Consider the following 27,419-nt stretch of genomic DNA (forward strand, 5'->3'; position numbering starts at 1 on the left):
CATGCAGCAACGAAGACCCAACGCAGCCAAAAATTAATTAATTAATTAATTTTAAAAAATAGTAAAAAGCTCTTTCCTTACTCTGAGGTTATTAAAATATTCTCCTATATTATCATCTAAAGCTTTATTGTTTTGCCTCATATTTAGATCTACAATATAACTATAGTGGAATTTTCTTTCAGGACACCCAAGCTGTCCCAACACCATTGATTTGAGTGACCATCCTTTCTCCCTTGGATCTGCAGGGCCACCGTTTTCATAAGTTATATGTCCATATATACATAGGTTTATTTCTAGGCTTTAGTCTGTTCCATTGGTTTATTTATTCTTGTGTCAATAATACTATATTGTTTGAATTAACATGACTTCATAATAAGTCTTGATATCCAGTACAGTAAGTCCTTGTACCTCTTCTTCTTCTAAATTGTCTTGGCTATTCTTTTTTTTTTTTTTTTTTTGGCTATTCTTTTATTTTTAGGAAGAGGAGAGGTGCTGAAGGATTTCCTGTTTTGTTTTTAATTTTATTTTTTAAATGAACATACAATAACGTTGAATTTTTTGAGGGGTACAGTTTTATGAATGTTAACACAACTATAGATTCATTTTATTACCACCCAAGTCCGGACATAGATGGCTTCATGACCCCAGAACTCTCTCATGCTGTTCCTTTGCAAGCCACCTTCTTTCCCACCCCAGCCCCTGGCAATCACCGATCTCTTCTCTATTGGTAGTGTTTTTCTTTTTCGAGAAATTCGTCTAAATGGAATCATACAGTATGTAACCTTTTGAAACTGCCTTCTTTCACTCAGGACAATGTCTTTGATATTTATCCAAGTTGTTGCATGTTCCTTTTTTTTTTTTTTTTTTGTGGTACGTGGGCCTCTCACTGCTGTGGCCTCTCCCGTTGTGGAGCACAGGCTCCGGACGCGCATGCTCAGCGGCCATGGCTCACGGGCTCAGCCACTCCGTGGCATGTGGGATCTTCCCGGACCGGGGCACGAACCCGCGTCCCCTGCATCGGCAGGCGGACTCGCAACCACTGCGCCACCAGGGAAGCCCGCATGTTCCTTTTTATTGCTGAGCAGTATTCCATTGTTTGGATGTGCCAAAGTTTGTTTAAATATTCGCCCTTTGGAGGACATTTTGGTTGTTTCCAGTTTTTACTGATTATGAAGAAAGCTGCTATAAACATTTGTGTATGGGTTTTTGTGTGAACATAGATGTTCATTTCATTAGGGTAAATACGTAGGAGTGCGACTGAGGGATAAGAACTGTATGTTAACCTTTGTAAGAAACTGCGAAACTGTTTGCCAGGGTGCTTCTACCATTTGGTATTCCCATTAGCAATGCTTGATGGTTCCAGTGGCAGAACACCTGACATTGTCTTTTCTTTTAAGCCACTCTAATAGTTTGAAGTGATGTGTCATTGTGGTTTTAATTGGCATTTCCAAGTGACTAATGATGTTGAACATCTTTTTATGTATATATTTGCCGCCTTCTCTTTGGTGAAGTGTCTATTCAAGTCTTCTGCTTTATTTATTTATTTTTTGATTGACAGAGTTTATTTTCTTATTGTTGAGTTTAAGAAATTCTCCCTATATATTGGATACAAGTCTTTTTTGTAAGAGATGTGATTTAAAAGTATGTCACGCTCATCTGTAACTTGTCTTTTCATCCTCTTAACTGTATCCTTCACAGAGCAAAAGTTTTTAATTTGAGAGAAAACTTTGATGCTGGTGGTGCGCCAAAGATGACTGAAGCAATAGTTGTGGTAAAAATTCCTTGATGGCCTCAGGGTGATGTGGTGCCCCGGGTGTCTGTGATGGTGGTTGTAGGGGTCAGAAAAGGAAGGCCTGTGTGACCTTAAGTGGTCACCATCACGATCTTGCCCTCCAGGTGCAGCCCAAGCATGTGAATAGAAAGTAGTAGCAGCCAAGGTGGTGAGAGAACAGATTAGAACAATACTGTCTGGGGTTTACGGAGTGACATCTTAACAGACTGCCCTTAATGGAATTCAGAGGAGGGGGAGGTCCCTTTTGTGCAGAGTGGTAAATTAAAATGAGTTCTTTGATCCCAACACATATTAAATAGTAGTAATTTCTCCTTTTCCTGTCCTGGATATTCCACTTCACCAGCTGCAGCAAGTTGACTATCCCATTAGCTTAGTACAACCTAAGAACACTGTCTTCCAAAATAATTACCTTGGGTTCATCTACAAAAGGCTGAAACTTTCCAATAAAAGCAAACACAAAGATGTGCTTTAAACAAGCTGTGTGTGCCCTCTCGTAGTTTCCTGTCAGATTCCCAGAGAAAGTCCATTATTCCTCCAGATGAGTTTTTTGATCACTTAAACAAATAGAGCATTCCGTTCCTCTCATGATTTGTCATAATGAATATTTTCAAATTAATGTATCACACAGTTAATAAGTATGGCATTATTGTTTTCTTATAAATTTGCTATCAAGCTTTGGAATAAACAGGCCCATGGCAGCAGAATAGATCTATACAGTTTCGAATAGTTTCAAAGCTTATTTCTATTCCTACCATTCTAATTTCTGAAAAAATAACAGAAGCATAATAAATTCCTCCTTTCTTGAACATAATTTTTCGAAGCTAATGAGAAATATAGGACACTAAAAATGTTAAGCCTCAAAACTGAAATCTTTCAATATTTGTCCAACAAACATTAGCTTTTGTCCCATGTAATAGACAGTGGGATTTTCCATTGCTGTTGATGTTTTAGAGTAGTGAAAAGAAGGTGGGAAAGAGATGAGAACCTTCTTTATTTCTATAGAGGAAGATGTTTTCTATGATGAATTTAGATTGTATATAAATATAGCTCTATTCCAAGTTAATATTAACATTAAGACACATTTTAGAATAACATAAGTTTAAAAGGGGGGCTTGGGACTTCTCTGGAGGTCCAGTGGTTAAGACTCTGCGCTTCCACTGCAGGGGGCACAGGTTCAAAGATCCCGCATGCTGTTTGGTGTAGCCAAAAAAAAACGGGGCGGGGGGGGTTATTTTGCAAAAGTCCTTCTTTGATAACATGGCCAAAGTCAATAGTCAAGATGAAGAATAAATCCATATTTATTTTTTGATGATTTAAAACAATTTTTAATTTATTTTTTGATTGCATTGGGTCTCCGTTGCTGCGCGCGGGCTTTCTCTAGTTGTGGTGAGCGGGGTCTACTCTTCGTTGGCAGTGCGCGGGCTTCTCATTGCGGTGGCTTCTCTTGTCGCAGAGCACGGGCTCCAGGCACACAGGCTTCAGTAGTTGTGGCGCATGGGCTTAGTTGCTCCGCAGCATGTGGGGTCTTCCGGACTAGGGATTGAACCCGTGTCCCCTCTATTGGCAGGAGAATTCCTAACCACTGTGCCACCAGGGAAGTTCCTAAATCCATATTTATTAAACAAAAGGTATTAAGAGATGAAATGCTCTCTCTCTTTTTTCTCTCTTTCTTTTTAAAGAATAAATAGGTGATAAATTCAGGATGATCAGTAATCTGACTCAGGTATTCTTAACCTGTCACCATAGGATCTGCCCCAGAAGAACTTTTCTTTCCTCAACTTCAACCTTCTTACATTATTTCTGCTTCCTTACTTTCTCCTCTTCACTTTCTGAACTTTACTGTACTGTGCAGTGGTGGTGCAATAGGGGCTTAGTAATTCAGCTTTTCACAGTAAGTAAACAGGTTCCAGCATGTAGGTAAATGAGTGTGAATGGATCCTTGAAGCCTCAAAGGAAGGCCAAGAGAATTTTAGCTTTCAGAATATGTATTATCAAAACAAAACAACTCAGGAAAGCACCAAATGAACTTTTGACTTTAACAACATCGCTTCTTGGAGAACTCACTTGAGAGAAAAACAGTAAAATGTATCCCTGGGAAATTAGTTGTTAACTATAAGGCAGTTAATTTTAGGGGAACATTTTCCAAATGTGATCATTTTAATTATGTTATTCAGTGTTTAAGTCTTTTTTTCTAGCAATAATTAGAAAACTGGGTAAGTTGTCATTTCATTTCATGATTGATCAAAATCAGTAATTCTTTGTTTTTAGGTCTTTATTGTATCAATTGGAGATATTTGTAACAAGAAGTTGTAATAGAATAATTAGATTCTGAATCTGTAAAGAACCTTGGAAAAGTCCTATCCACCCTTTCCCTACTTCCCAGCCCACCCACTGTTAATTTCCTGATGTGAATACTGAGAGGCTAGAACACTTGTCCAAGGCCACTGGCAGAGTTGGAAGTAGCCTAGAATTAGCCAAATGCATCAAGAGTTTAACTGCCCCTCTGACTTAGCTCATGGTGTTCTCATCATCTCAATTTTTTAAAACTTGGTTTTCATCTCACCCACTCTTGGAAAGTTTTTTGGCAGAAACTGATGCCTCTCCTTTGCCGTTCTCTTGTAAAACCATGACACGCAGTGCACATGGCATTTATCTTCTATGTTGTAATCACGGATTTCCCTTTATCTCCCTCACCAGACTGGGATGACAGGTATTGTGTTCTGAAATTCTGTATCCTCAGCACCTATGTAATATCCTGGATTGTTCTAGGAAAGGATATAGAACTCAAGTCAGATTCATCTGACTAAATCCTAGGACTGCTTTCAGAACTCTATTGAAGGAAGTTATCCTTAGGCTGAAACCATAGCAGTAAATATGATGTTAGTCTGAACCTGCCTGGGGCCACTACCTGGAGCCTGATAATGAAGCCAACACTGAGGAAAACAAGAGTTGCGAAGAGAACAGATAAATATTTGTTAATATCCCTCAAGCTTCTGAACACTGCAATGCTTGAAATCAGCAGTATCAACTAGGATGCTTTTGGCTATAAATAAAGCATTCCATTACAATGAGCATTTCTTTTCCTCATATAACAAAGAGTTCAGGTGTAGATTGTTCTAGCAATGACTCAATAGATCAAACTAGGGCTCTTGGCCCACACATCTTGTCCAATCACTGCAGCATCACTTCACACAACCATGTCCAAAGACAAGAAGGAAAAGTGGATTCTCCTTAAGGACTTTCTCTTTTTATAAAGAAGGAAAGTTTTTTAAGGGCCCTAAGTTGGCTTCTCCTTATGTCTCACTGGCCAGGATTGGGTCACATGCTCATATCTAGGTCAAGGGAGGCTGGGTAAGGGCAGATCTGTCATTTTTCACCTCCACAGTGAGAGACAGGCTCTTCCAGCAAGCAAAAAAAAAGGTGGTAGGGGGAGGTAGACCACTAGCAGGGTCTACAACACTGATTTTCCACGGGTTTTTCAGGTACATGAGGAAAAATATTTAATTTATTTAAGACTCTTTGAGTCAGTTTCTGTCCCTTACAACAAATCATGTATAACAAAATATTTCATTTTACACATTTATTTTTTATTATAAATTTCTTAATATTTAAGATAAATTTCTTATAAATTATATACCACTTCCAAAGAAATAAAAAATTATGAAGATTATAAAGGCTATTTTTTTTTTTGCTGTCCATATTTTCAGGAGACCCAAACATTCATGTATGTTAAGTAGAGCATTCATGCACTTACTGAGAAGATAATTGAGCTATTATCTCACAAATAGGGTTTTGGTACAATTTCAACATAAAATCAGTTAATATTTTATAGAATTATTCACTGTTATCTTGTTTTCGATCTCTGAGATTAGAATTTAAGATTAGTGTGCTCTTTTATCCACCACACATTCTGCAAATGCATGTCATTCCATTGCTCACTGTTTAAAAGAAATTCACAGAAGAAGAACATAGAGTGTAAAGACATAAAAGCTGTACTCAGTTGACTGGCAGAATTGGGACTCAGAAGTTTTCTGTACTTCACAAGAAAAAAAAAAAAAAAATCTTGGCTACTTCCAGTTAAAAATGTATTTCTTTAGTGTATTTTTCAGTGACTAACTTTTAAAGACTTGAACCATTTGTAAATTAGATATTCTTTCCAATTTTTTTTCTTAATGATGTTGCTTTATTTTTTTCAAAAGCCAGGACAGATGGCTTTTTTATTTTCAAATTTAATTATAGCTGTGCATATGAGAAGCAAACTTGTCACTGCCTTTTGCATGAATTTTCTCAAAATTTTGCAGACAATTTTATACATACTAAATTTTCTCAGGTTTCATAATGGGTTCAGAAAATAGATATCAGCAGGACAGCTGGACAAATTTGGAATGAGTAGTATTAAAAAATGTGCCTTGTACCCCAATCACAATTATATTGAGATATCGAACTCTTATGAGTATAATTATATTTTAGTGAATAAAAATATAATCTGATCAGGGAAGCAAGGTGAATGCTAATCCTAATTGCAGTTTTTTTTTTTCCAAGAAACTTAATTTAATGGATGGACTATTTGTTTAGCTTCAAAACATGTTCATTTGGTTTGAGGCACACCCTGACAACAAAAAGAGTGGGTGATCATTTTTACCGAGGAGCTCTGAGAAATGGAAGAAAAAGAGACATCTAAAAGTCTATACACATAGACTTAATATAACTTGAAGCAGAATGACACTTCATGGGAAAAATCTGAGCTTTTTTTACCAGCTTCCATGAACCTCCAGGAGACCACGGCATGCAAATAATTGCAGTTTTGAACTCTCTTTAAAGTCATTCAAAATTTTAAAAAATCTATGGTATATCTCAAATCATGTTAAAAATCATTAAAATTGATGTAATTAATGCCAACAATTACTGTCTAAAATGTGAAGATGATAAAAATATTTAGACAAACTGGAAAAAGTTGGGGAAAAATATCAAGCTTGACTTGACTGGGCCTCTAGAGTCCCTCAACCTTGGCACTGTTGGCACTTTGAGCTAGATAATTCTTATTGGGGCAGGGGGCCTTTCCCATGTATTGTAGGATAGTTAGTAAGTATCCCAGGTCTCTTCCCACTAGGTGCCAATAGCACTCACTTCCAGTGTGACAACAAAAGTGTCTCCAGGCATTGACAAATGTCCCCTGGGGGCAAAATTGTCCCCCTAACCCCCACTGAGAACCACTACTGTGGATCCAACTACCAATTTACAAGAAATTCAGAGGACAGAGGAACAGGAGATGGAATCAACAAAATTTACTCTGTGGGAAATTCTGCAGATCAAATGACCTTGTTTTTTCTACAAATAAATTGCAAGAAAGAAAGAAAAAGAGGTTAAAAGAGACTTAAGAGGCATCAGCCAATTGCAATGTATGGAACATATTTTTACCCTGATTCCTACAAAGTATAAAAATATTGTGCAACGATAAGAGAAGTAAGAACACACTGAATGGATATTTGATAATAGTATGGAATTACTGTAATTGTGAGATTGTGGCTATGTCCCTAAAAAAAGATTTTATCTTTTAGAGAGCCTACTGAAATACTTTCAGAAGACATGATATGGAATTTGGGATTTGCTTCAAGGTTGATCCAGGAGGGCTGGGGTTGGGAGGAGGGAGCAACTTAAATAAAACAAGACTGATTATGAGTTGATAGTGTTGAAGTCAGGTGATGGGTTCATGAGAATTCACTTAATTAGTTTCTTTTACTTCAGATTATGTTTAATATTTGCTATAATAAATAATTTAAAAATATTTAGACATGTCTTTTCGAATAGTTTTAGCCTCATACACTATCCCTATAGTAACAGCTTAATTTTGTACTGAGTTATTAATTAATAAGTTAATTGGCCAGAGAAAAACACAGTGCATTTGCTTTAATCTATATTGGTTGGCTCTATTGATCAACTTAAAATTATTGGTAAATCACTGTCTTATATTAGGTAGACAGAACAAAATCTGACACAATGCTCAGTACTGTAGTTTTCAGGTAGTGCCCCCCTCAACCCTGGGGTCCCACAGAAGTACTTTCAGAAATATTTGATTCAAATTTCACTTTTTAAACACTTTTTCCAATTATTTTTTTTAAACTGTCATTTAAAATAATCCAACTTGGAGATTTACCTATCTGTTAGCCTATAAGTAAAGTTAACTTGATTTTCCTGACACTGAAGAGTGAAGTTACGTCTGCCATCACTGTTTAATTGAGTAAAGAACATACTGCAATTGCAAGGTGAGTGGTTGAAAAGTAGTACAATTTCCATGACTAGTTTGTGTGAATTCAAAATTTCTCAGCGTTTTGTAACCCTCCCCAAATGCAAATATTTAAAGTACCTTATGACTGCAACTTGCAATACTAATATCCAAATATTAATTTTTTGTTATCCTTGATCATTGTATAATACTATAGAAATGTTTTCAATTATACTAAAATAATTGTGTGCCAATCAAATGCTGTATCATTTACTTTATACATTTGAAAAAATAGTGCTAGAGCAAGAAGTTTGAATATCAGTGTCCATGTGGAAAGAAAATCAGGAGACCTAGTGAGGCCTGGACATCAGGTTTGAGCAAACATACCAGATGCATCTGAGGCAGAACCACATTTCAAGAAATGAGGCCTTACATGTTAGAAATTTCATTCCAGTTAGAAGCCCCATAAGGTCAGGAATCATATCTGGGTTATTCACAACTGTATACCCAAGCCATTACCAACGAATGGCTTGTGAGAGCTTTATTTCCCACCTGAATCTCCATTAGTTCCCACCAAGACACTCTAAATTCCAAATTAATTATTTGCAAAGTCTCTAATTCATAGTTTATATAAGTTTCTCGAAATGATTAAGTTATTATCTAAGCAAACAGACTCCAATTCCATTTTTAAACGTGGTAAATATTTAGAACATGTAGAAAACACTTAGAAAAATGGCATGCTTTCCTAAGCATACCATTTATTCAGCATACTAAGGTCCATAGATACAATTTAAGAGTAGAAAAATAAGCCATGAAATCAAAGCCATTAGGAAAATATGTGCTACTTTTAAGTGATGTAGGTGAGAAAGGAATTGGCCCCAATTAACTTAAATGATAAACTTAACATTAAGAATAATTGGTTGGGGGACTTTCCTGGTGGCACAGTGGTTAAGAATCTGCCTGCCAATGCAGGGAACTCCGTTCAAGCCCTGGTCCGGGAATATCCCACATGCCTTGGAGCAACTAAGCCCGAGCGCCACAACTACTGAGCCTGTGCTCTAGAGCCTGTGCTCCGCAACAAGAGAAGCCACTGCAGTGAGAAGCCTGTGCACTACAACCAAGAGTAGCCCCCGCTTGCCGCAGCCAGAGAAACCCCATGCCGGCAATGAAGACCCAATGCAGCCAAAAATAAATTAATTAATTAAAAAAAAAAAAGAATAATTGGTTGGTAGAGTTTTCAAAAAAGAATTGTGTTTTCAGGTTAATGATTCTGCTTATCTTTATCCTGCAATTATTTTCACAATTTTTTCCATTTTATTATTCATCTGTAACTTAGCAATTGCTAAATGAAGTGGTAAATTCTATAAGTACATAAAGGGAATGAACTTTCTCAAATATAGAAACTATGGAAGAGCTTAAGCCTCTGTCAAAAACCCAGCATCTCTTCAACATGCCTAAGATTCAAAGGTTTAATTCTTATTCAACATTTCAGATCTATATTATTTACTATAGCTTGTTAGATAGTATGACTCTTGCTAGTATTATATCCTCTGCTAAAAGAAAATTCAAAGAGTTTGATCCTTAATCTCTTGGACTCTAGCCTAAATTAATGACAGATTTGTGTACCAAACATGAAGTCATAAAAATCCAAACCAGAGTACAAAATAATTTAAAAATTAAGGATGTTAATGTCCCCTTTTATACTTTTAGCTAAACATCTTGAAAATAAGTTTCCCCTAATCAATAGTGTAATAATGAGAATGATGTTTGTACTCTGAAGTCAAATATGATTAATTTTAGAGTAAATCAATTTTACAAAATTTATTAGAAGTAGAACTAATAAAATTACTGTGGTATTATCATATTAGTATATGATAATTAAAGAGAAAATGAGCATATCAAATTTAAAGGATCAAAACATGATTTATAATATCCATAAGGATTAATAACTTACAAGAGAATCACTCATTTCTTTAAACAGCTTTGGTTTATTAAAAACTAAAAGTGTGAAATGACTAGCACTCATTTCATGTTGACCTATTTTAGAAAAAAAGCAAGTTGATTATTAGGAAAGCAAGTGAGAGCCAAGAGAAATAATCTATCCTAATTGATCATTAATTAATTTTGACTGGTTGTTCTTGCTAGACATTTGTATGAAATTATTAACATTGAAAGTACTTCAATAATTTAGCCAAGTATTTGACACAAGTTATTTTAATGATACATGAAAGACATCTTGTTAACATTCTGGAGTGAATAATGTTATTCATACAATCATAAATATGATGATCATAATAATAGATTCAGATTTGTAGTCTCATTTTTTAAATTGATTACCATGGCATCAGACCAACATTTTATCTAGTTTTGTATAACCTTTTGATATTAACCTTGTTAATTTGGGGTTTATAGCCACAGAAATAAATAATAATGATCCTGAGGAATTATTTAATTCAACATACAGCATTTTATAAAGTATATGGGAGAATTGAGACTGAGGGTGAAGGTGGCAAGGCTTTTTCTTATACTTTTCATCTGAAAAATCAAGTACATAAAATTAAGCAGGTAAAATCCTATGTTGGTTATACTTCTAACAGAAACCTTTCTCTAATAAAACCTGAAAATGAATTCAACAACACTAAGGCTGACTCTTGACTTTAGAGAGACTGAGATGTGACTACTGATCAAGAGCTCTATCTTAAAAGCTAGATTATGCTTTATTTTTCAAAAGAAAAATTGCTGCTACTGCTAGGAAGAAAAAAATTACTTTCTCAGTGGACAAATGAATATGTTTGTTTTTTGGTTAGTGCAGCTGTACCATAGTGCAGTCAAGGAAGCGTTTTATTTAAAAGACATTACAGCTGTCACGACCCCTGAGCTCCTGGTGATTAATGAATCTTACATAAACTATGACAATTGGATATGGAAGACTGGAAAACAAGTGGCACAGCAGGATCTTCAATACTAGGCATCTTTTCCTTCTCACTCTTTTCTTTCCATTTAACTGTTTACATGTCCCATAGTACATGTAAACTTTTAGGCTCACAGCCTGAAAGAGAAACCATAGCAGGAGCCTTTCATATATTTCTGTTGATGTTGATGAACATGAGGAGATGGCCATTGGGGAAATCATAAATTGCTACCTGGGTGAAACCTTTACCAATACTGTAAGCAGTCATTTTAAAGTGATGGAAAAATATTGTGGTAGCCAACCATTAACAACCAATTCATGTCCTTCAGTAAATGTTATCATCAAAAAGGCCACATCAGAAAACCACTTTATGAAATGTTCTTTTGTCAGATATAGGAACTGCACCTTAAGATGCCTTATAGTATATATCAGTGTTTATACAAATACATAATAAATGAAAGCTAGCAATTTATCATATTACTAAAGATCTTTAGGAAGAGATTGCCAGTATGCCTCAGTAGCATATTAAAGGTATTTAATAAGAAGTAAATTCTTTGTTATTTTTATAACATTTTACAATCATTACATTGTTTCTATCCTCTTTTATACAATTGTGGAATAGAACTAGATAGATAATCTCTAAGGCTTGTTCTAATTTCTAAAATTCTGTGATTGAATCTTTTTTGCTCTGAAAGTCCTATAGTACATTTTAGTAATAGTCACAAAAATTCTGACCTGATAAGCCATAAAGAATTGACATCAACCCAGATCTTTTTTTGCTAACATTGTTACACAATACATTTTATTCTATACCTTAGAAAAACATAGTATAGCACCTATCTTGTTCATCTGGTGATAATTAATAAACCATTCTCATATTCAAAATATGTATTGTAAGATCTTCTATTTATTTAATAAATTTAATCTGTTATTCTATTAAGATGAATTTTCTGGGACAACCTACATTTTTTCAGGGGGAAATATTTTGTTTGAATAATAAAAGGTGATTGACATGCTTAGTCAACAATTAGTTTGTTTCCCCTATTAATGAATTAAGGCATAGAAAAAAAAGATACACTAAGGGCTTTTAAGAATTCTTTTTTTTTTTTTTTTTGCGGTACGCGGGCCTCTCACTGTTGTGGCCTCCCCCGTTGCGGAGCACAGGCTCTGGATGCGCAGGATCAGCGGCCATGGCTCACAGGCCCAGCCGCTCCGCGGCATGTGGGGTCTTCCCGGACCGGGGCACGAACCTGTGTCCCCTGCATCGGCAGGCGGACTCTCAACCACTGCGCCACCAGGGAAGCACCAAGAATATTGAAAATTCTACAGACATCTTCAACTTATAAAACTTATATTTGTTAAAACTGCAGTATGTTAAAAAGTAACATAGTAATCCCGATTTTGTTAACCATTATTTTAATTTTTTTAATTTTATGAATTTGAAACACAGATAACAGAGGCAAATTTAGTTTCAGTAAATAAATATAATGTTCAAAAGGGGAAACTAATTTCACATTAGGTAATAAAATACGTATCATTTTGTATGTAATTTCTATAATTAGCTTGAACATAAGAAACTATTAAGCAAAGATGCAAAGTAGAACTCAATTAAATAAAAACTATGCAGAAAAATAAGGTATTAGGCATTGGGAAGAAAATTCTTTCAACAGGGAAACTACCTTATCTTTTCTATTTAGTATAAATATCCTTTCTCAGTACAGCAACATTTAAAAGAATATTTTGGTTAGATATTTTTCAAGTAAAAATCAAGTGTATGATTAGTACATAGAATTCTTCAAAGTATTTAGAGCTACACATTAAGGAACCTACACATTAAACCTGCATGTAAAATCTAGGGTTTTATTAATACTATGCTAGGGAGAAAGAGTGACATTGTTATACTAACATCTACAAAGCAACAAAATGAAACTCCAAAAGATGAAGATATTGTTAGGACATAAAAAGTACAGATGTACATCTAATGACTATATGCTTTGGCATGCACAAATGTCCTTTCAAGAACTCAGAGCCACATTATTTGAGTTATAAGTGACAAGTTTCTTGTTGATGCTATACAATATACTATTCTATATTTTACTTATTTCAACTAAAGAGTTTAGTGCATGTTTTACAAAAGGAATATTTTTCTGTAAGTAGCAGAGAAATGATTTGAAGAAGTAACTCAGCATTTCATGTATAATTATTCATCACACATCATCCTCATTACTGTGATAGCACCAGACAACCAAGCACTTTATAGAATTAGCATGGAGCCCCATCCTACCTGCCTGGCCATTCATAACACAGCAAATGGCAAGCCAAAAATAACATTCCCATAAGACCCAGAATTCTCTCTCACGGACAGCTCTAGTGAACAGTTTACGGTCGTTGTTAACCAGTGAAGAAGAGCTCAACAGGCTCACACACTTTGCAAAGTGGTCAAAGGATTCTCCTGCCTTTAGGTTTTCAGAAAATAATAGAAACAGCATTTTTACAAGACTCTGTGATTCATTCTTTCCAATGTGAGGATCTCAATGGAAGACAGGGGTCAAGCCCTTGGAACTCAGAATGCGGGGGTGAAGGAAAGGCAGATGGAGTTTGAAAACAAAACAGTTTAATAAGCTTGACTCTGCAATTTGTGGTAAACAAGCCAACTCAGTGCTCACCTTGACATCACACAAAACAAAAATGTAATATTTTCTAAGGTCAAAATAAACTTTTTTCTTCTAAAATTACCTTTGGTTTTACTTTTGTTAGCCACAACTTTTTAACTTACAATAAAATTTTAAAAGCATTAAAGACTCTTTAAAGAAGTTTATGGTTGTAAAAGAAGGTGTGCATAGTTATTTAGCTACTTTAGATGGAAATATTACTACTTCATGCTGAAATTATCAAGTCATTCATTCCACTGTTATCTGATTTAAATCTAGAGTTTTCATAACTTCCCTAATGTTTTCTTCTTGGGATTAGGATTATATAGGGGAGAATAAACCAATTCAGTGTTGTTAATGATACTACTGGCATATATTTGCACATGCTTTACATTTTTCAAACACTTTCACAAATACTGGATACCAAAAAAAAAAAAATCCAGTGACAAGGGAAGAATGATTAATCCTATATCACAAGTGATGAAACTTACATTTACAGATGTCAAGTGACTTGGTGCATAGATATTTGGTGGCAGGGCTAAGACTATAGTTTTAATACCATCTCTTAGTTTGGTACTTGTATCAATCAGGATGGGCTAGGTAATGCTGTAGTGACAAACAATCCCCAGATCCAGAGGCTCAAAACAACAAAGATATATTTCTTGCTCCTAATATATGTCCATCAATAGATGTCTGTGGGTTCTCCAGTTCTCTCACTCTGAAACCCAGGATTTTGCACCATCCACTGTCTGTAAGGTTGCCTGTCACTGGGACAGGGGGAAAGAAAATTATAGCAAATCACATACTTGCTCTTAAAGCTGCTGCACAGACACTTCTGCTCCCGGTTCATCAGCCAAAGCATGGCTCATAGGCACAGTCAACTGCAAACAGGCAAACTTAGGAGCAAGGGAACCAAACAAAAACTATTTTGTGAATGTCACTGATTACAACAGTCAGTCCTATTAGGCACTAAACATTCAATTCACTCTTCTTCCTATAGGCAATATGTACTCACCTGTCCCTGAAGGAGAAAACCCAGAAGTGTCTTTCAATGAGAACATCAAGTTCAAAGAGCAGAATCTATGGGTGATACAGTGTAGTCCCTACACCAGGAAGAAACATGCTTCATGTCTGAGTGTGGCTCTGCTTGATCCAAAAAACTTCTGAACTAAAAAGGCAAGTCATCATTTCCCTAAACATCCAGTATACACTGGTAAACTTGTGTTCAGGGTAACCTCAATAACTATTCCCTGGAGAAAAATAGGAGACACAGCAGTTGCTGGTGTGTAGCAGGTGTGAAATCCCAGTAGGCAGATGTTGTAAGGATCCTTTATCCCGAGACGAGAGAAATGTTCCTTGATTAGACCCGGAAGGGGCTTCCCAGTCCACTTATTCTCCGTGGCTCTCTGTTCTAACCTTTGAAAAATGCTGTCTTTTCCATTTTCCTTTTTGGACACATTCAAAGTGAGCATCAGAATATGACCTTGTTAGGACACAGAGCAGCTTCTTCAGTGGCTACATGCGCAGAAGGAGAAAAGCAAAGATAATATGGTGAGTTTTCCTTAAAATCAAATATGTGCAATTTGACTGCTTTTTATTCTGTAATTATTTACTTCTTATATTTGTGGTGTTCAAATACCCTTTCTTGTGGACTTTTATATCAGCAGCATGGTGGACTTCATGAATAATGGTTCCTCTCACTATTGAGTAATTTTGCATGAAACATAAATTTTGCATAAAATATAACTTTTGTAGCATTGCTGAGATCTCCAGAAAGAAGAAAAATCTCTAAGGGACTAAAATTAGAATAACAACAAAAATAACCAACCAAACAAAAAAACCTTGAGTTGAAACCAGAGCTGTAAGCTATATGTGCACACATGCATATGCACTGACACACAAAGCATTTTGCTTTGTCACTGGCAAGTAGAAGGATCTGTACCTGGGAACCTTATATTAAACTTAAGAATCTGGCCTGACTGGTCTTAGGTACCTAGAGCCTTTTGGCTCCAAGCAGAAGCATAGGCAAATCCTCTCTGGAAAAAAGTCGAGATTAGCTGAATTTGAACACAATAAATAAGACGATAGAATAAGGTTTAACCTCTGTCTAATTGTAGTCCCTGAATAACAGAATAGAGAGAACAGAAGAAAGGCAATTTTTGAAGAGTTAATGCTTAAGAATGGAGAAAATAAATCCAAAGTTACAAGGTGAACAATGTATACTTAGTGAGATAAAGAGTTAAAGATTAGAAACATTTCCTTTAAAATCGTGAAGAAAACAAATATGCCCACTATCACCACATCATTTAACACTATAATGGCTGCCTGTCTCAGCCACTGCACTAAGTGAGATAAAAAGAATAAGGAAAATTAGAAAAGAAAGAAACAAAATTGTTATTATTCACACTGAGTCATTTACATAGAATACTCCCCCCCAAAACCTACAGACAATTTATTGGAAATAATAAGAGAATTTAGCAAGGCATCTGGATATAAAACCAGCAGATGAAAATCGGTTTTATTTCTATATACTAACCACAAATCGAAGACATATTTTTAAAACATTATTTCCAATAGCAAGAAGAGATACATGGAATCCAAAAATGGAACAAAAGATATGCGAGGCCTATGTGGAAAAAACTGTAAAACTTTAAAGACATTAAAGAATCTAAATTTGCAACATATGTGATGTTCACGGATAGGAACGCCCAATAACCTAAATATATCATTTCCTTCTAAATTCAGTGCAATTCTAATAAAAATTCCAGTAGGCTTCTTTTTTATTTCTTTGGAACTTGAAAAGCTGATTCAAAATGTTATGTGAGAGTGCACAGGCCTAGTATGTTGGCTGGATACTCTTGAGACGGAGAAAACAATGGTGCATATCCATAAAGAGAACCTTAAAAGAACCAAAGCAGGAAGAGAAGGGTTTGTCTTTAGCCTAACTGATGGCATTAATGCGCCTAAAAAAAAAGTTACCTAGAGAAGGAGCTGGGTTTGTCTTGGAAACGAGGGGTGCATATGAGAGGCTGTGAGGGAAGATGGGGAGTGGAAGAAGCAGAATTAGAAAAATTTGAGGAGGTGAGTCTGCAGGTATGCCCTCTGTTAAACGTAGATGGGTCTGAGTATTGTAGCATGATGCTATTAGATATGTAAGTCAGCGGTTTTCAAACATTTTCGTGCAAAACACCTAAAAGAATTTTTAAAAACTTTTTACCCCTTACATATTTTTAAGGCGGCATCTGTTATGTTTTAGCATACATCTAAATAGTTACAAAGGATGTAATTGCTGATGTATTAAAAAAATATAATTTAAAATTTAAAACATATTTATTTAGTGTATCCAATGGAATCCAAAATGTCAAAGACCCAGCCACCATTTAAATATATGAACAACTTAATCTATAAGTTGGAGATTTTAGTGTTCCTTTTCCTACTTGAACTTGTATTTTTATTCCACTTCCTCCACAGAATTTTATGCTCATATAAAATATTTTTATGCTTGAGAGGTCTTTATTGCTCATCCTATCATGTTTCTCTGCAGCAAACATATGCATGTTAATTGGAATTTTATATTTAACTGTCAAGAGTTTTCTTTTGGGTGGCATTATTAAAATCATTAGTAGTACACAATTGATAAAAACAAAATAAGTATATTACAGATTATAATGGATCAATATTAAACATCAAAAGTGAAATTTTCCTGGCAATGAACCTCATAATGAGATGGATGAGCCTCTTCTTCCCTCCAATTAATTTATGTATCCATGGGTGAATATCAAATAATGCTAGAATGAGCCAGCTTTCAACATCAAGTCCACATCTGGTTTTCATTTTTATAAATGTAAGCCCTAAGCTTGTGGTTCATTGCGTATAGCAACATCAATACCGATAAATTTAATTGTCCCTTTGGCTCCCAGATGGCTTTTATACCCTGGGGCATACAGTAGGAATGGGTAAAAGTGATGCCTTTCTTTTGTCAAGTGGGAACAGGTGGCTGTGAAAAGGGGCCTCATGTGAAGCCTAGAGAGCAGGCAGGTCATAGGATGGGGAATATAAGTTGAAGATCATGATGATGATTCCTTTAAAACTGCCCAAGCCTATATAAACCCTGACAAGGTCTTTGTGTGCTCTAGTTTGTGGCTCATTGATTCAAGTCCTAAAACCAATTCCTCTGGCTGATTTGCTTGCTCAGTATGGAGCCCTCTGATTTTAACGCCATTCGAATGTCCTTAGGCCTGTGTGTAATACGCATGTCACGTTAACAGTAATAACTCAAATTGCACTTAATTTCGTCCCCACCTGCTGACAGAACCTCTCATCCTTTGCAAATTCCACCCACCCAACCCTCCACCCAAGCTCCTAAGCAGCGGCTCTTAAGTGTTCACAGATAAATCCACATGGCCAGTTCTTGTCTCTCACTGGGCATGGGCACCAATGCATTACGGTTGTACTTTTAACTTTCACATAGTATAAAATGTACTGGAAATGAATTAAATGTAAATTAAATTTTGTAAGCCAAAAAATGTATTATTATTTTTTCAAGTAACTATCTGTTAAAATACCATACATTATTACCATTGTTTAACTTGTACAAGAATATTTTAAATGTTTTAGAAATATTTCTTATTATGAAATGTTTAAGACACACAAAAGAATATATGTAATATTTAGGTAAGTTACCAGGTAAACATTAAAATGAATACATGTGAACCCATCACCCAACATAAGAATTAAAGCATTACCATTACTAAAGCATGCTGTTTCCATCCCAGCCCACTGCTTTTCTCCCAGAGAGTCACTCTCCTGAGTTTTGTTTTTAGCACTCTCTTCCTTTTTAAATATAAACTTGTAAATACATATATAAGTATATGTATGTATTCCTAAGCAATGTATTGTTTAGATTCTCTTATTCATCTTTATAAAAATAATATATTTTATGTACTCTTCTTCAACTAGCTTTCTTCATTCAGTATTTCTAAGATTCAGCCATGATGTTACATGTATCTATGGTTCATTCATTTTTGTTGATATATAATATTCCATTGGGTAAGTCACCACAATTTTTTTGCCCATTCTCCCGAAATGAACATTTGGATTGTCTTAATATTTTTGTTATTACAAGCAGTGTTGCTGGTGCACATTTGCAAGAGTTTATCTAAGGATATATAGATCTAAGAGTGGAATTGCTGGGTATTCCCATTTTCAACTCTGTTAAGATAGTTCTGAATTTTTTTCCAAAGTGATTGAACAAAGTTACATCCCCTCTACCAGTGTATAATATCTTCTTGATTTTCACTTTCACCAATCCTTAGTATTATCAAACTTATTATTACCAATCTAGTGACTATAAAATATTATCTCAATTTTACAGGTTAAAGCTAATGATAAATTTGAGCAACTTTTCACATTTTATTTGCCATTTGGATTTACTGTCCTGTAATATGTGCCTACCATAACTTTTGATCATTTTCCACTGGGACTTTTTTTGATTTGTAGGAATTCTCCCCATATAATCTAGGTATTATTTTTCAGTGGTGGGTAATGTATCTTGAATATATCCAACCCTATTCACATAAGCTTTTCTCATTCAGTTCTCAGTGTTCCTCAGGTCCTGTACGTTAGCTCATAGGTACTGGTGTTTTCTTCCTGCAGTAGCAATGCCTCATGTTTATGTGGGATAGCCAGTTTACAAAGCACTCTCACAAATCTTATCTCATTTGGGTCTCTCAACAACTTCTAAAAGAGAAGTTGGGTATTATTATACTTGTTTTATAGATAAGGACACTGAGTGGCTTGCCCAAGGTCACAGGGCTAATAAGTCCTCAGACTCCATACTCCATATCCCCCTTATGATTATATGATGCTTCAGCTGTTTATAGATGATGGCTTATTCATTTAAGCAAATGCTGCACTTCTGCTTAGCATCTTTACTTCAGTTCCTTCTTTTTTATGTTTATAATTCAAGATACAGCTCTAGTCTATGAAGTTCATTCTAAATTCATTACCTACAAGATAATGTAAGTATCCAGATGAGTGAAGGAAGCTCCAATATGATTATTTAATAGGGTTTTTAAAAAAAGAATGTCCAGGGCTTCCCTGGTGGCACAGTGGTTGAGAGTCCACCTGCTGATACAGGGGACACGGGTTCGTGCCCCAGTCCAGGAAGATCCCACATGCCGCAGAGCGGCTGGGCCTGTGAGCCATGGCCACTGAGCCTGCGCGTCCGGAGCCTGTGCTCTGCAAACGGGAGAGGCCACAACAGTAAGAGGCCCACATACCGCAAAAAAAAAAATAAAAACGAAAGTCCAGGAGGATACCAGAAACCACAACAGTTACCTGTTCTGGGGCAAATCACGTTTTTGAAAGTAATGGGTCTATTATGTAAGAAAGCTGATTTCAAATTCAGTATTTTTCTTTCTTTTGGCCTTTTAGAGAGTTAAAAAGAGGAATACAGTGAATAAAGAGAAGAAAAATGTACTTTAATATTTATTAGTATTATCTAAATTGGCTGTTCTATTTATGTCAAATACTGATTTTCTATTTATTTATTAATTACTAAATATTTGTTGTATTAGCTATAACTAATACTTATAATTAGTATTAAATGTTGAACTTATAATGGGAAGTGATATTGATAGGGCAGTAATTCCATCACTCAACCTCTGGCTGAAGCTCCTACACCTGGGCAGTTGAGTCAGAAACCACCTACTGTGGGAGCCCACGTGGGTGGGCTGTTAGCTCTCAAATGAGAGATGCCCAAGTGTTACCTGTCAAGCATTTGAGACGGTGAAATGTAGTACTTCTTACTTTCTGGGAGTTGTTAAATTCGTTCATTCATTCACCCTCAAGCTGATCAAACCACTGCATGTGAAACCTTTAATCATTTGATAGTTTTCATAGATTATTCAATTTTTATGTACATCACATACACCAGAGAAAACTATGTTTGATGAAATTAGCAGTAATAAGAAAGGACCTGAGTATAAATAAAGAAATAGCATTCCTACTCTGAGGTATTTTAATCACCATATAATAGTTGTGTCTTAAGCACTTCCTGGGTACATCCCTTGATGAGTAATAAAGAGATAGAATCTCATTGTACCTTCTTCTCCAAAGAGAAAAGTTTTAATAGCAACTGTCTGTTCTACAGATAATTACTAAATATGACCTTTCCTAGGTCTCTTTTTTCTAGTATAAATGCATCTCCAATTATATACCTAGTATTTACTCATCAAATATTCCTACATCAGTGTCCAATTTAAAATTTGTTGGCTTGCTATTTTATCTTTGATTAGTGGCATTTTTGCTACTTTAATTAGGGTACTGAACATCACTGTCAGTACTAAGGTTTTTGTTTTTGTTTTTCTTGGGTCTTGCTTTTTTGGCACGTGTGAATTTTGTTTCGTATAAAACAAAATGACTTTCTCGTGGTCTCTGATGATGGTCTCCTTTAAAATTAAAGGAGCATCTGGTTTTGGTGTGGGGATGATCCATGATTACGTTGTGACTGATCTATATTAGTTACTTGTACATTCTTTTTTTTTTTTTTTTTGGAATTTCACAAGGGGAAAACTACAAGTAACGAGTTTTATATAATTAAATTTGTTACAGATTTTCATGTTCAGGATAAATGATTTTTCAACCTTGGGTGAAAAAACTTGCATCAGTTTAAGGTGACTGTGTTTTACCTTAGGACAACTGTTGCATGCCAATTTGTGCCTGCGCACATGCGTGTGTGTGTGTGTGTGTGTGTGTGTGTGTTTAAACAGTTAAAACTGAGTTAAAAGATGTAAATTTAAAATTGGTTGTGTATCTAATCTGCCCCAGGTTCAGTAAATAAACAATTCTTTAAAAACAAACAAACAAAAAAATGGTTGGCTTGGTCCTGTTTCCATGAAGTGATGGTTTCTCTAAGTATTTTGTTCTGAGTCTGAGAGCTGTGTATATGAGAAATAATATATGGCTGATAACAAATACCCTGTGTGTATTTCTGAGTCAGGTACTATACTAGGCTCATAAGGCTCACTTTGAATAGGGGATAATTATACCACAAAGTGGTAAGCATGAGAGAGAGGTGTGCATAAGGGGAGAAGGGTACCTAATGACTCTAGAATTCAGGTCTGTGTTTGGAGAGAATGAGTTGAACTCTGTATTGGTAGTTTTGAACTCTACATATTTTATAGTTGTGTGTAAGGATATGGGTCATCCCTAATGACCCATACATTCCTAATGTAAGGGGAGAGCCATTCTTAGATGGGCAGCTTCTAGTGTCACTTGGTCCAGAGCCTTGAAGAGGCAAACTACCCTTTTGAGAGAAAGGGCATTCTTTACATTTTCACAAATTCATCTCCAAACTAACTGGTTTAAAAAAGTCTTGTGGATAATGTGACCACATAACTTAATATCCACTTTGCCTAGGACAAGACAAGATCTGTGGGACATTGGGACGACAGACCCAAACAAAGACTGTCTCAGGCAAATAAACAGTCACTTTATATATGGAATGAAAAGTGACCTAGGCCTTTATGAGGTGAGCTGGGATGGTTGATTTGATAGATTCTACCCTCAGGAGAAAAAATTGTCAGAAGCCAGAGACTTCTGTTGCCTTTTCAAGGGAAGGACTGTGGATATTTTTTGTTGTTGTTTTTAATAAATTTGTTTATTTATTTATTTTTGGCTGTGTTGGGTCTTTGTTGCTGTGTACAGGCTTTTTCTAGTTGTGGCGAGCGGGGGCTACTATTTGGTGTGGTGCGTGGTCTTCTCATTGCAGTGGCTTGTCTTGCGGAGCACAGGCTCCAGGCATGTGGGCTTCAGTAGTTGTGGCACATGGGCTCAGTAGTTGTGGCTCATGGGCTCTAGAACACAGGCTCAGCAGTTGTGGCGCACGGGTGTAGTTCCTCTGCAGCATGTGGGATCTTCCCCAACCAGGGCTCGAACCCATGTCCCCTGCATTGGCAGGCAGATTCTTAACCACTGCGCCACCAGGGAAGTCCAGGACTGTGGATTTTTAAAGAGTTTACAAAGGCCTGAAATCTTTGGCACTTCAATTCTGATTTTTAAAGATTCCATGCTTTGCCATTATATTTAATTCCCAATAATTAGTTTCCCATTATGATTAAAAGGGTCTTTATATTGGTCTTTAGTGACAGCAAGAAATGGGACTCTGGGGAAATGATACCTCATTCAGCTGTCACTTTGGATGTTGGTGGGGAAAGAGTAATGAAAGAGGTTTTTTGCAAGAAATAACAGACTACTCGGCTGGGGGGGAGGGGCATCTGGAATTACAAAGAAACACTGTGGACACAAGAAAAGGGCTTGTGAAATGCCTGACACGGTGTCTCACCAGCCTGATTAATAAAGCCATGATCTCTAAGTGACCCCGGGTGACAATCTGCGCTGTGTGTGAGTGATCGCTGAGGGCAGTGTCATTTGGTTCTCTGGGAGTGAGACCACGGGTTGTCTGTGGGAGGCCAGGGACTGCAGCCTTGGGTCAGCCCACCCCGAGCGCTTTGGAGGGCCTACGGGGGGATGCAGGCCGAAAGCTCCCTGCGCAAAAGGCTGGCCTTGAAAACCAGCAGCCGAAATCGTGCACCAGGTCAGGTGCTCTGAGTGACCAGTGCTTTCCCCACGACCCCGCCCACTCCTGTCTCAGGCCCGCCCACACCCCAAGCATTGCCTTAAGTCGGCCCACCGCTCCCTATTGTCCAGCAGGCACTGAGAACTCGGGTCTCCGCAACGTTCAGGCGTGGGCGGCGCGGGGCGCACCCACTGCGCGTGCGCGCGCCGGCTCGCAGGCCCCCTCGCCCCCTCTACGCCGGGACTTGGTACGGCCGGGACGTCCCGGCGGTTGGCGTCCTCCGCTGCTCCAGCGAGGGGCGGGCTTTTCAAATCTTACCTTTGGAAGAGTGGCGGCGGCACAGGCTGTGGCGCTGGTAATGGAGGGGCAGATCCTGAGGGGACCCGAGCTCCGCCCGGCGGGGCTTCCCGCTCAGCAGGTGAGTGAGGAAGGGAGCCGGCTTCAGGTCCTCAAGCGGTCGTTTTGCCTGGACGACGGGAAATTCCCCCCCCCCCCCCCCCCACCGCTCATTCGCGTCTCGTATTCCGCCCGTGGCCAGGAACAAAGAACTAGGCGACTGCACTTTTGAGGCCCTAATGGAGCTTGGAAATCTCCCCGTTCCCGTCTCCCCACTCACTCCCCCAATTTTCTTAGGGAGGAAACAGGCCCGGAATGGGGAAGCGGCGCCGGAGTCTCGAAGCGCGTTTTGGGGCGCACCTGTCCGCCGCCCCTCCTCCCAGGATTGGGACGCTTGTCTTTTTGCAAGGGTGGGTGACGCAGGGGGAATGGGAGCCCCGGGATATCCCGGAAGCCCACCCGAGGCCCGTGGAGGACACTTGGCTTATTACTAGATTTGACGCAAAGCACAATCACTGCAGGAGCTTTGTCTACACACAGTATAAACTTGGTGGAGAGGGATGGAGAAGTAAACTGCAACCTCTGAACTCGAGAAAAAGTTGGTCTGATAGTGGATTCTTTTTGAATTGGATAGGAGAGCAGTTTGGTGTTTGGTATTTATCCATGTAAAATGTGTGTTAGGAACCTTTCTACTTAATATAGTCCAACATTATTTCTTGGCCGTTATTAAAAGTTTATACTTTCCACTCTTAACCTTTAAAGAAAACTTAAAAGATGGGACTTAGAACTCTGATGTCTTTGAGCTGGATCTCCACTTCCAGTTTACTCTCCACCGTGTTTTCCCTATTTTTAAAGTAGATTAAACCATATGAAATTCCGAGTTTTGTAGGTCAAAATTGGTAGAATATTAACAATTTTGTATTGCCCCACCTATTACCTTTGCTTAGCAACCCATTTTCTTTTCTGTAAACCTTAGAACCCTCAGCAGATAGAAAATTGTTAGGAAGTCTCCATAATGCTGTGAAAAGGAAAGCAAGACCTTGAGTCGTTATGCAAAGAGGGCAGTAACTTTATCAGTAATTTATGCTGTGTTATGCCAGCATTTCCAAAAATTTCAAACATTTCGATGCAGAGTGTTTCTTTTCTGTTCTATCCTGTTATGTACTTTTGTTACCGATATTGGGGCCCGGCTGCTGGCTGCTCAAAAGCCAATAAAGAGGCAAGATTGGTGGAAAGGAGTTTGCTTTGTTTTGGATGCCGGCAAAGGCCGGGGTCGGGTGGTGGGGTGCGGTGTTGGACTTCTGTCCAAAGGCTGACTCTGCCCCGCTGACAACCTCTGGACATGAGCTTCTGTAGACAGAGGGAGGGGCCACATGTGGAAACGGCACAGCCAGCTCTGACAGCCGTCTTGAAATTGGTCTTGCAGTGGTCTGACCAGCGTCGTCGTGATTATTTTAAGCACAGTTAACCTTCAGTTCCAGGGTTGGTTTGTTCCCATTTCTTTGAGGCTAGTTCTCGGATTCTGGCAGCTTATGTCTCGGTGCAGTCTGGTCGCCATGTAGTTAACGTCCACCTGCTGGGGGTTTCAGTACCTATCAGACAGCTCCCAGGATGTGGCTCAGAATATTACCTATAGCCCTTGAGAAGGAACTGAAGGCCCTCGACTTGGCTTACTGACTAAATTATTATTGTTTTGTCCCATCTGACTGCTTTTCTTTGCTTCCGCATGTTCTCACTTCTCTGATTAAACTTATCGTTTGACTCAAGTTTTTCCACGGGCAAAAAGGCAGGCTGAGGACATGGGGGGCAAGGACCACAGGGTCCTGCTTTGTTTCCCTTTGATTGTACTAATTATTTTTTAAAATTTGATTTCTAGTGAATTGGTGATCTTGAGGTTCTTGCACTTACCACGTAGGTGTTGGTGAGGCCGATCAAGTATATTTCTTGAGCTGTGTGCACCAGTAAATGTTTTTGTATGGTACAAAAGAGATAAGAGGGTAAGGTCATAAAAGAAGTTTAGCTACATGGAATGAAAAGAAATATTTAAATATACGTAAAGGCTGGATTATTTACATGTAGGAAAGTACGTTACTTAAAGATTCTTAGGCAGCAACAAATTAAAATAATTGAGTTGTGGAATTCCTTCTGTTTGGATCTTGGAGAAAAATTGCAAAATAGTAATAGGTTTTAACCTAACAGGAATATTGAGGGTCAGTGAGAGAATTTTATACTTGACTAACACTGACTCTTTGTGTTTCCTTTGATCCTAACGAACCTGCCGTCAAATAGGGATAGCACCAAAGATTTTGAGATGGTCACTCACTAGTGTAATACCTCTACTCAAACCTTGGAGTCATCTGTGACTACTCACAGCATAGAATATTGGCTTTGGAGTCAGATTAAGGTAAAATCCAACTCTGTTGTGCAGCCTTGAATAAGTTACCTGTCTTTTCTAAGTTGCAGTTTCTGCAGCTGAAGAATGGTAAACTGCTTATCACAGAAGTTTGTTGGAATTTGAGAACCTCTTTAAAGTACTTACCACAGTACCTAGCACTCATACACGCTTGAGAGATGACTTATTTTTGTTATTATCTTTTGTCCCATTCATCTGAATAGTTGGCATAGCCACCTACCTTTTCTTACAAATGTTTAAGCTTTTGAAATTTTTATAAAAATAAAATTTGAGAAATAATATTTTCTCATTGCAGAAAAGTAAACATAGAAACATGAATTTAAGAATTCTTTCTCCAATTCCATTCCCCAGAATGAGCACTGTTAACAACTTCTAGACTTTTCTCTGTATGTAAACAACTCTTAAAATACACAAAATTTCTTTTGGAAAGAATGTATACTGTATATACTCTTCTGCAATCTTTTTCATCTTGCTCTTTTAGCTAACATGGTTTAACTATACCCATTAGTTGGGTGATAGTTTCTATCTGGATTACTACAGTTTTCTTACCAGCAGCCCAACTTCTTTTGTTTTTTTTCTTTTTTTTAGTCAGTGCCTAATTCCAACACTAAAGTCATTTTCTTTGTACTTCCTTTGTGCCCTTCTAGCTCTTAAAATCTAGTATATTTCCATTTTCTACATTATCTAAGTTTGCACATTTAAGTCATCTGTTTCATTCTTAGCCTTGCCCTATCCATTTATTTTTACCTGCCTGACTTTAAATACCTACGAGATAAGGCTTCTCTTTGACCTGACAGCAAGCCCTTATTTAGAAAATTGAAGAAGCAATAACAAAAGGAAGGCTCTCTCCCCATTCTCCGCTCTTCTTGGAGGCTTGAATTCACACACTTCTAAGAGGGATGCATACAGGGAAACATGCTTTTGTCCCGGGCCCTAGTCAGTCTTGACTCTGCCATTATGGTTGAGGCAGTGATGATTTTCGCTCCCTACTCTTCCTCTTTGAGGTCAGTAAGCATCACCATTGAATGCCACCCTCATTACATGATCATTGTTCTCTCTGTGGTTCGCACTAGACATCACTCCTAGCCTAGGAGCACTTTGTACCCCTTTGTAACTTAAAACAAATCCTTTGACTCCATTATGTTTTTCTTGGCTAGAGTAGTTTGCTTGACCAGAGATGTTTTCTCTGCATGTAAAGTATAGATGTGTACTATATATTATAGTATATACTATACTAAAAGAACTTGTATGGAGAACACAAAACTGGCTAATACAATGGTCCTTTTTTTCACCCTGAACGTGTTAAAAAAAGAAACTAGCACAACATTTTAAATCAACTATACTCCAATAAAAAAAAATGCATACACTTAATTTACCCATCTTCTGTCAGCCCTCCCAGATCCACATCCACTCACTGTAGAGCAGGGGAGGTAAGGTCATAGTTTACTAAGTATGTTCATTTGGCTGGGTTAGGGATCAGCAAACCACTTCTGTAAAAGGACAAATAGTAAAT

At 37.4% G+C, this 27,419-nt stretch overlaps 1 protein-coding gene across 1 annotated transcript in view; it reads left to right on the forward strand.

Annotated features, from left to right (window-relative positions):
* Nucleotides 1-23,328: 23,328 nt before the first annotated feature.
* The window catches only part of RTKN2 (rhotekin 2), a 75,907-nt gene continuing 71,816 nt past the window's right edge, over nucleotides 23,329-27,419 (forward strand). The window contains exon 1 of the mRNA XM_065894705.1: nucleotides 23,329-23,575. Within this exon, the coding sequence (XP_065750777.1) occupies nucleotides 23,516-23,575 (60 nt within the window). The 5' untranslated portion in view covers nucleotides 23,329-23,515. The remainder of the gene's footprint in view (nucleotides 23,576-27,419) is intronic.

Source organism: Phocoena phocoena, chromosome 16, assembly GCF_963924675.1.
Source record: "Phocoena phocoena chromosome 16, mPhoPho1.1, whole genome shotgun sequence".
NCBI lineage: Eukaryota > Metazoa > Chordata > Mammalia > Artiodactyla > Phocoenidae > Phocoena > Phocoena phocoena.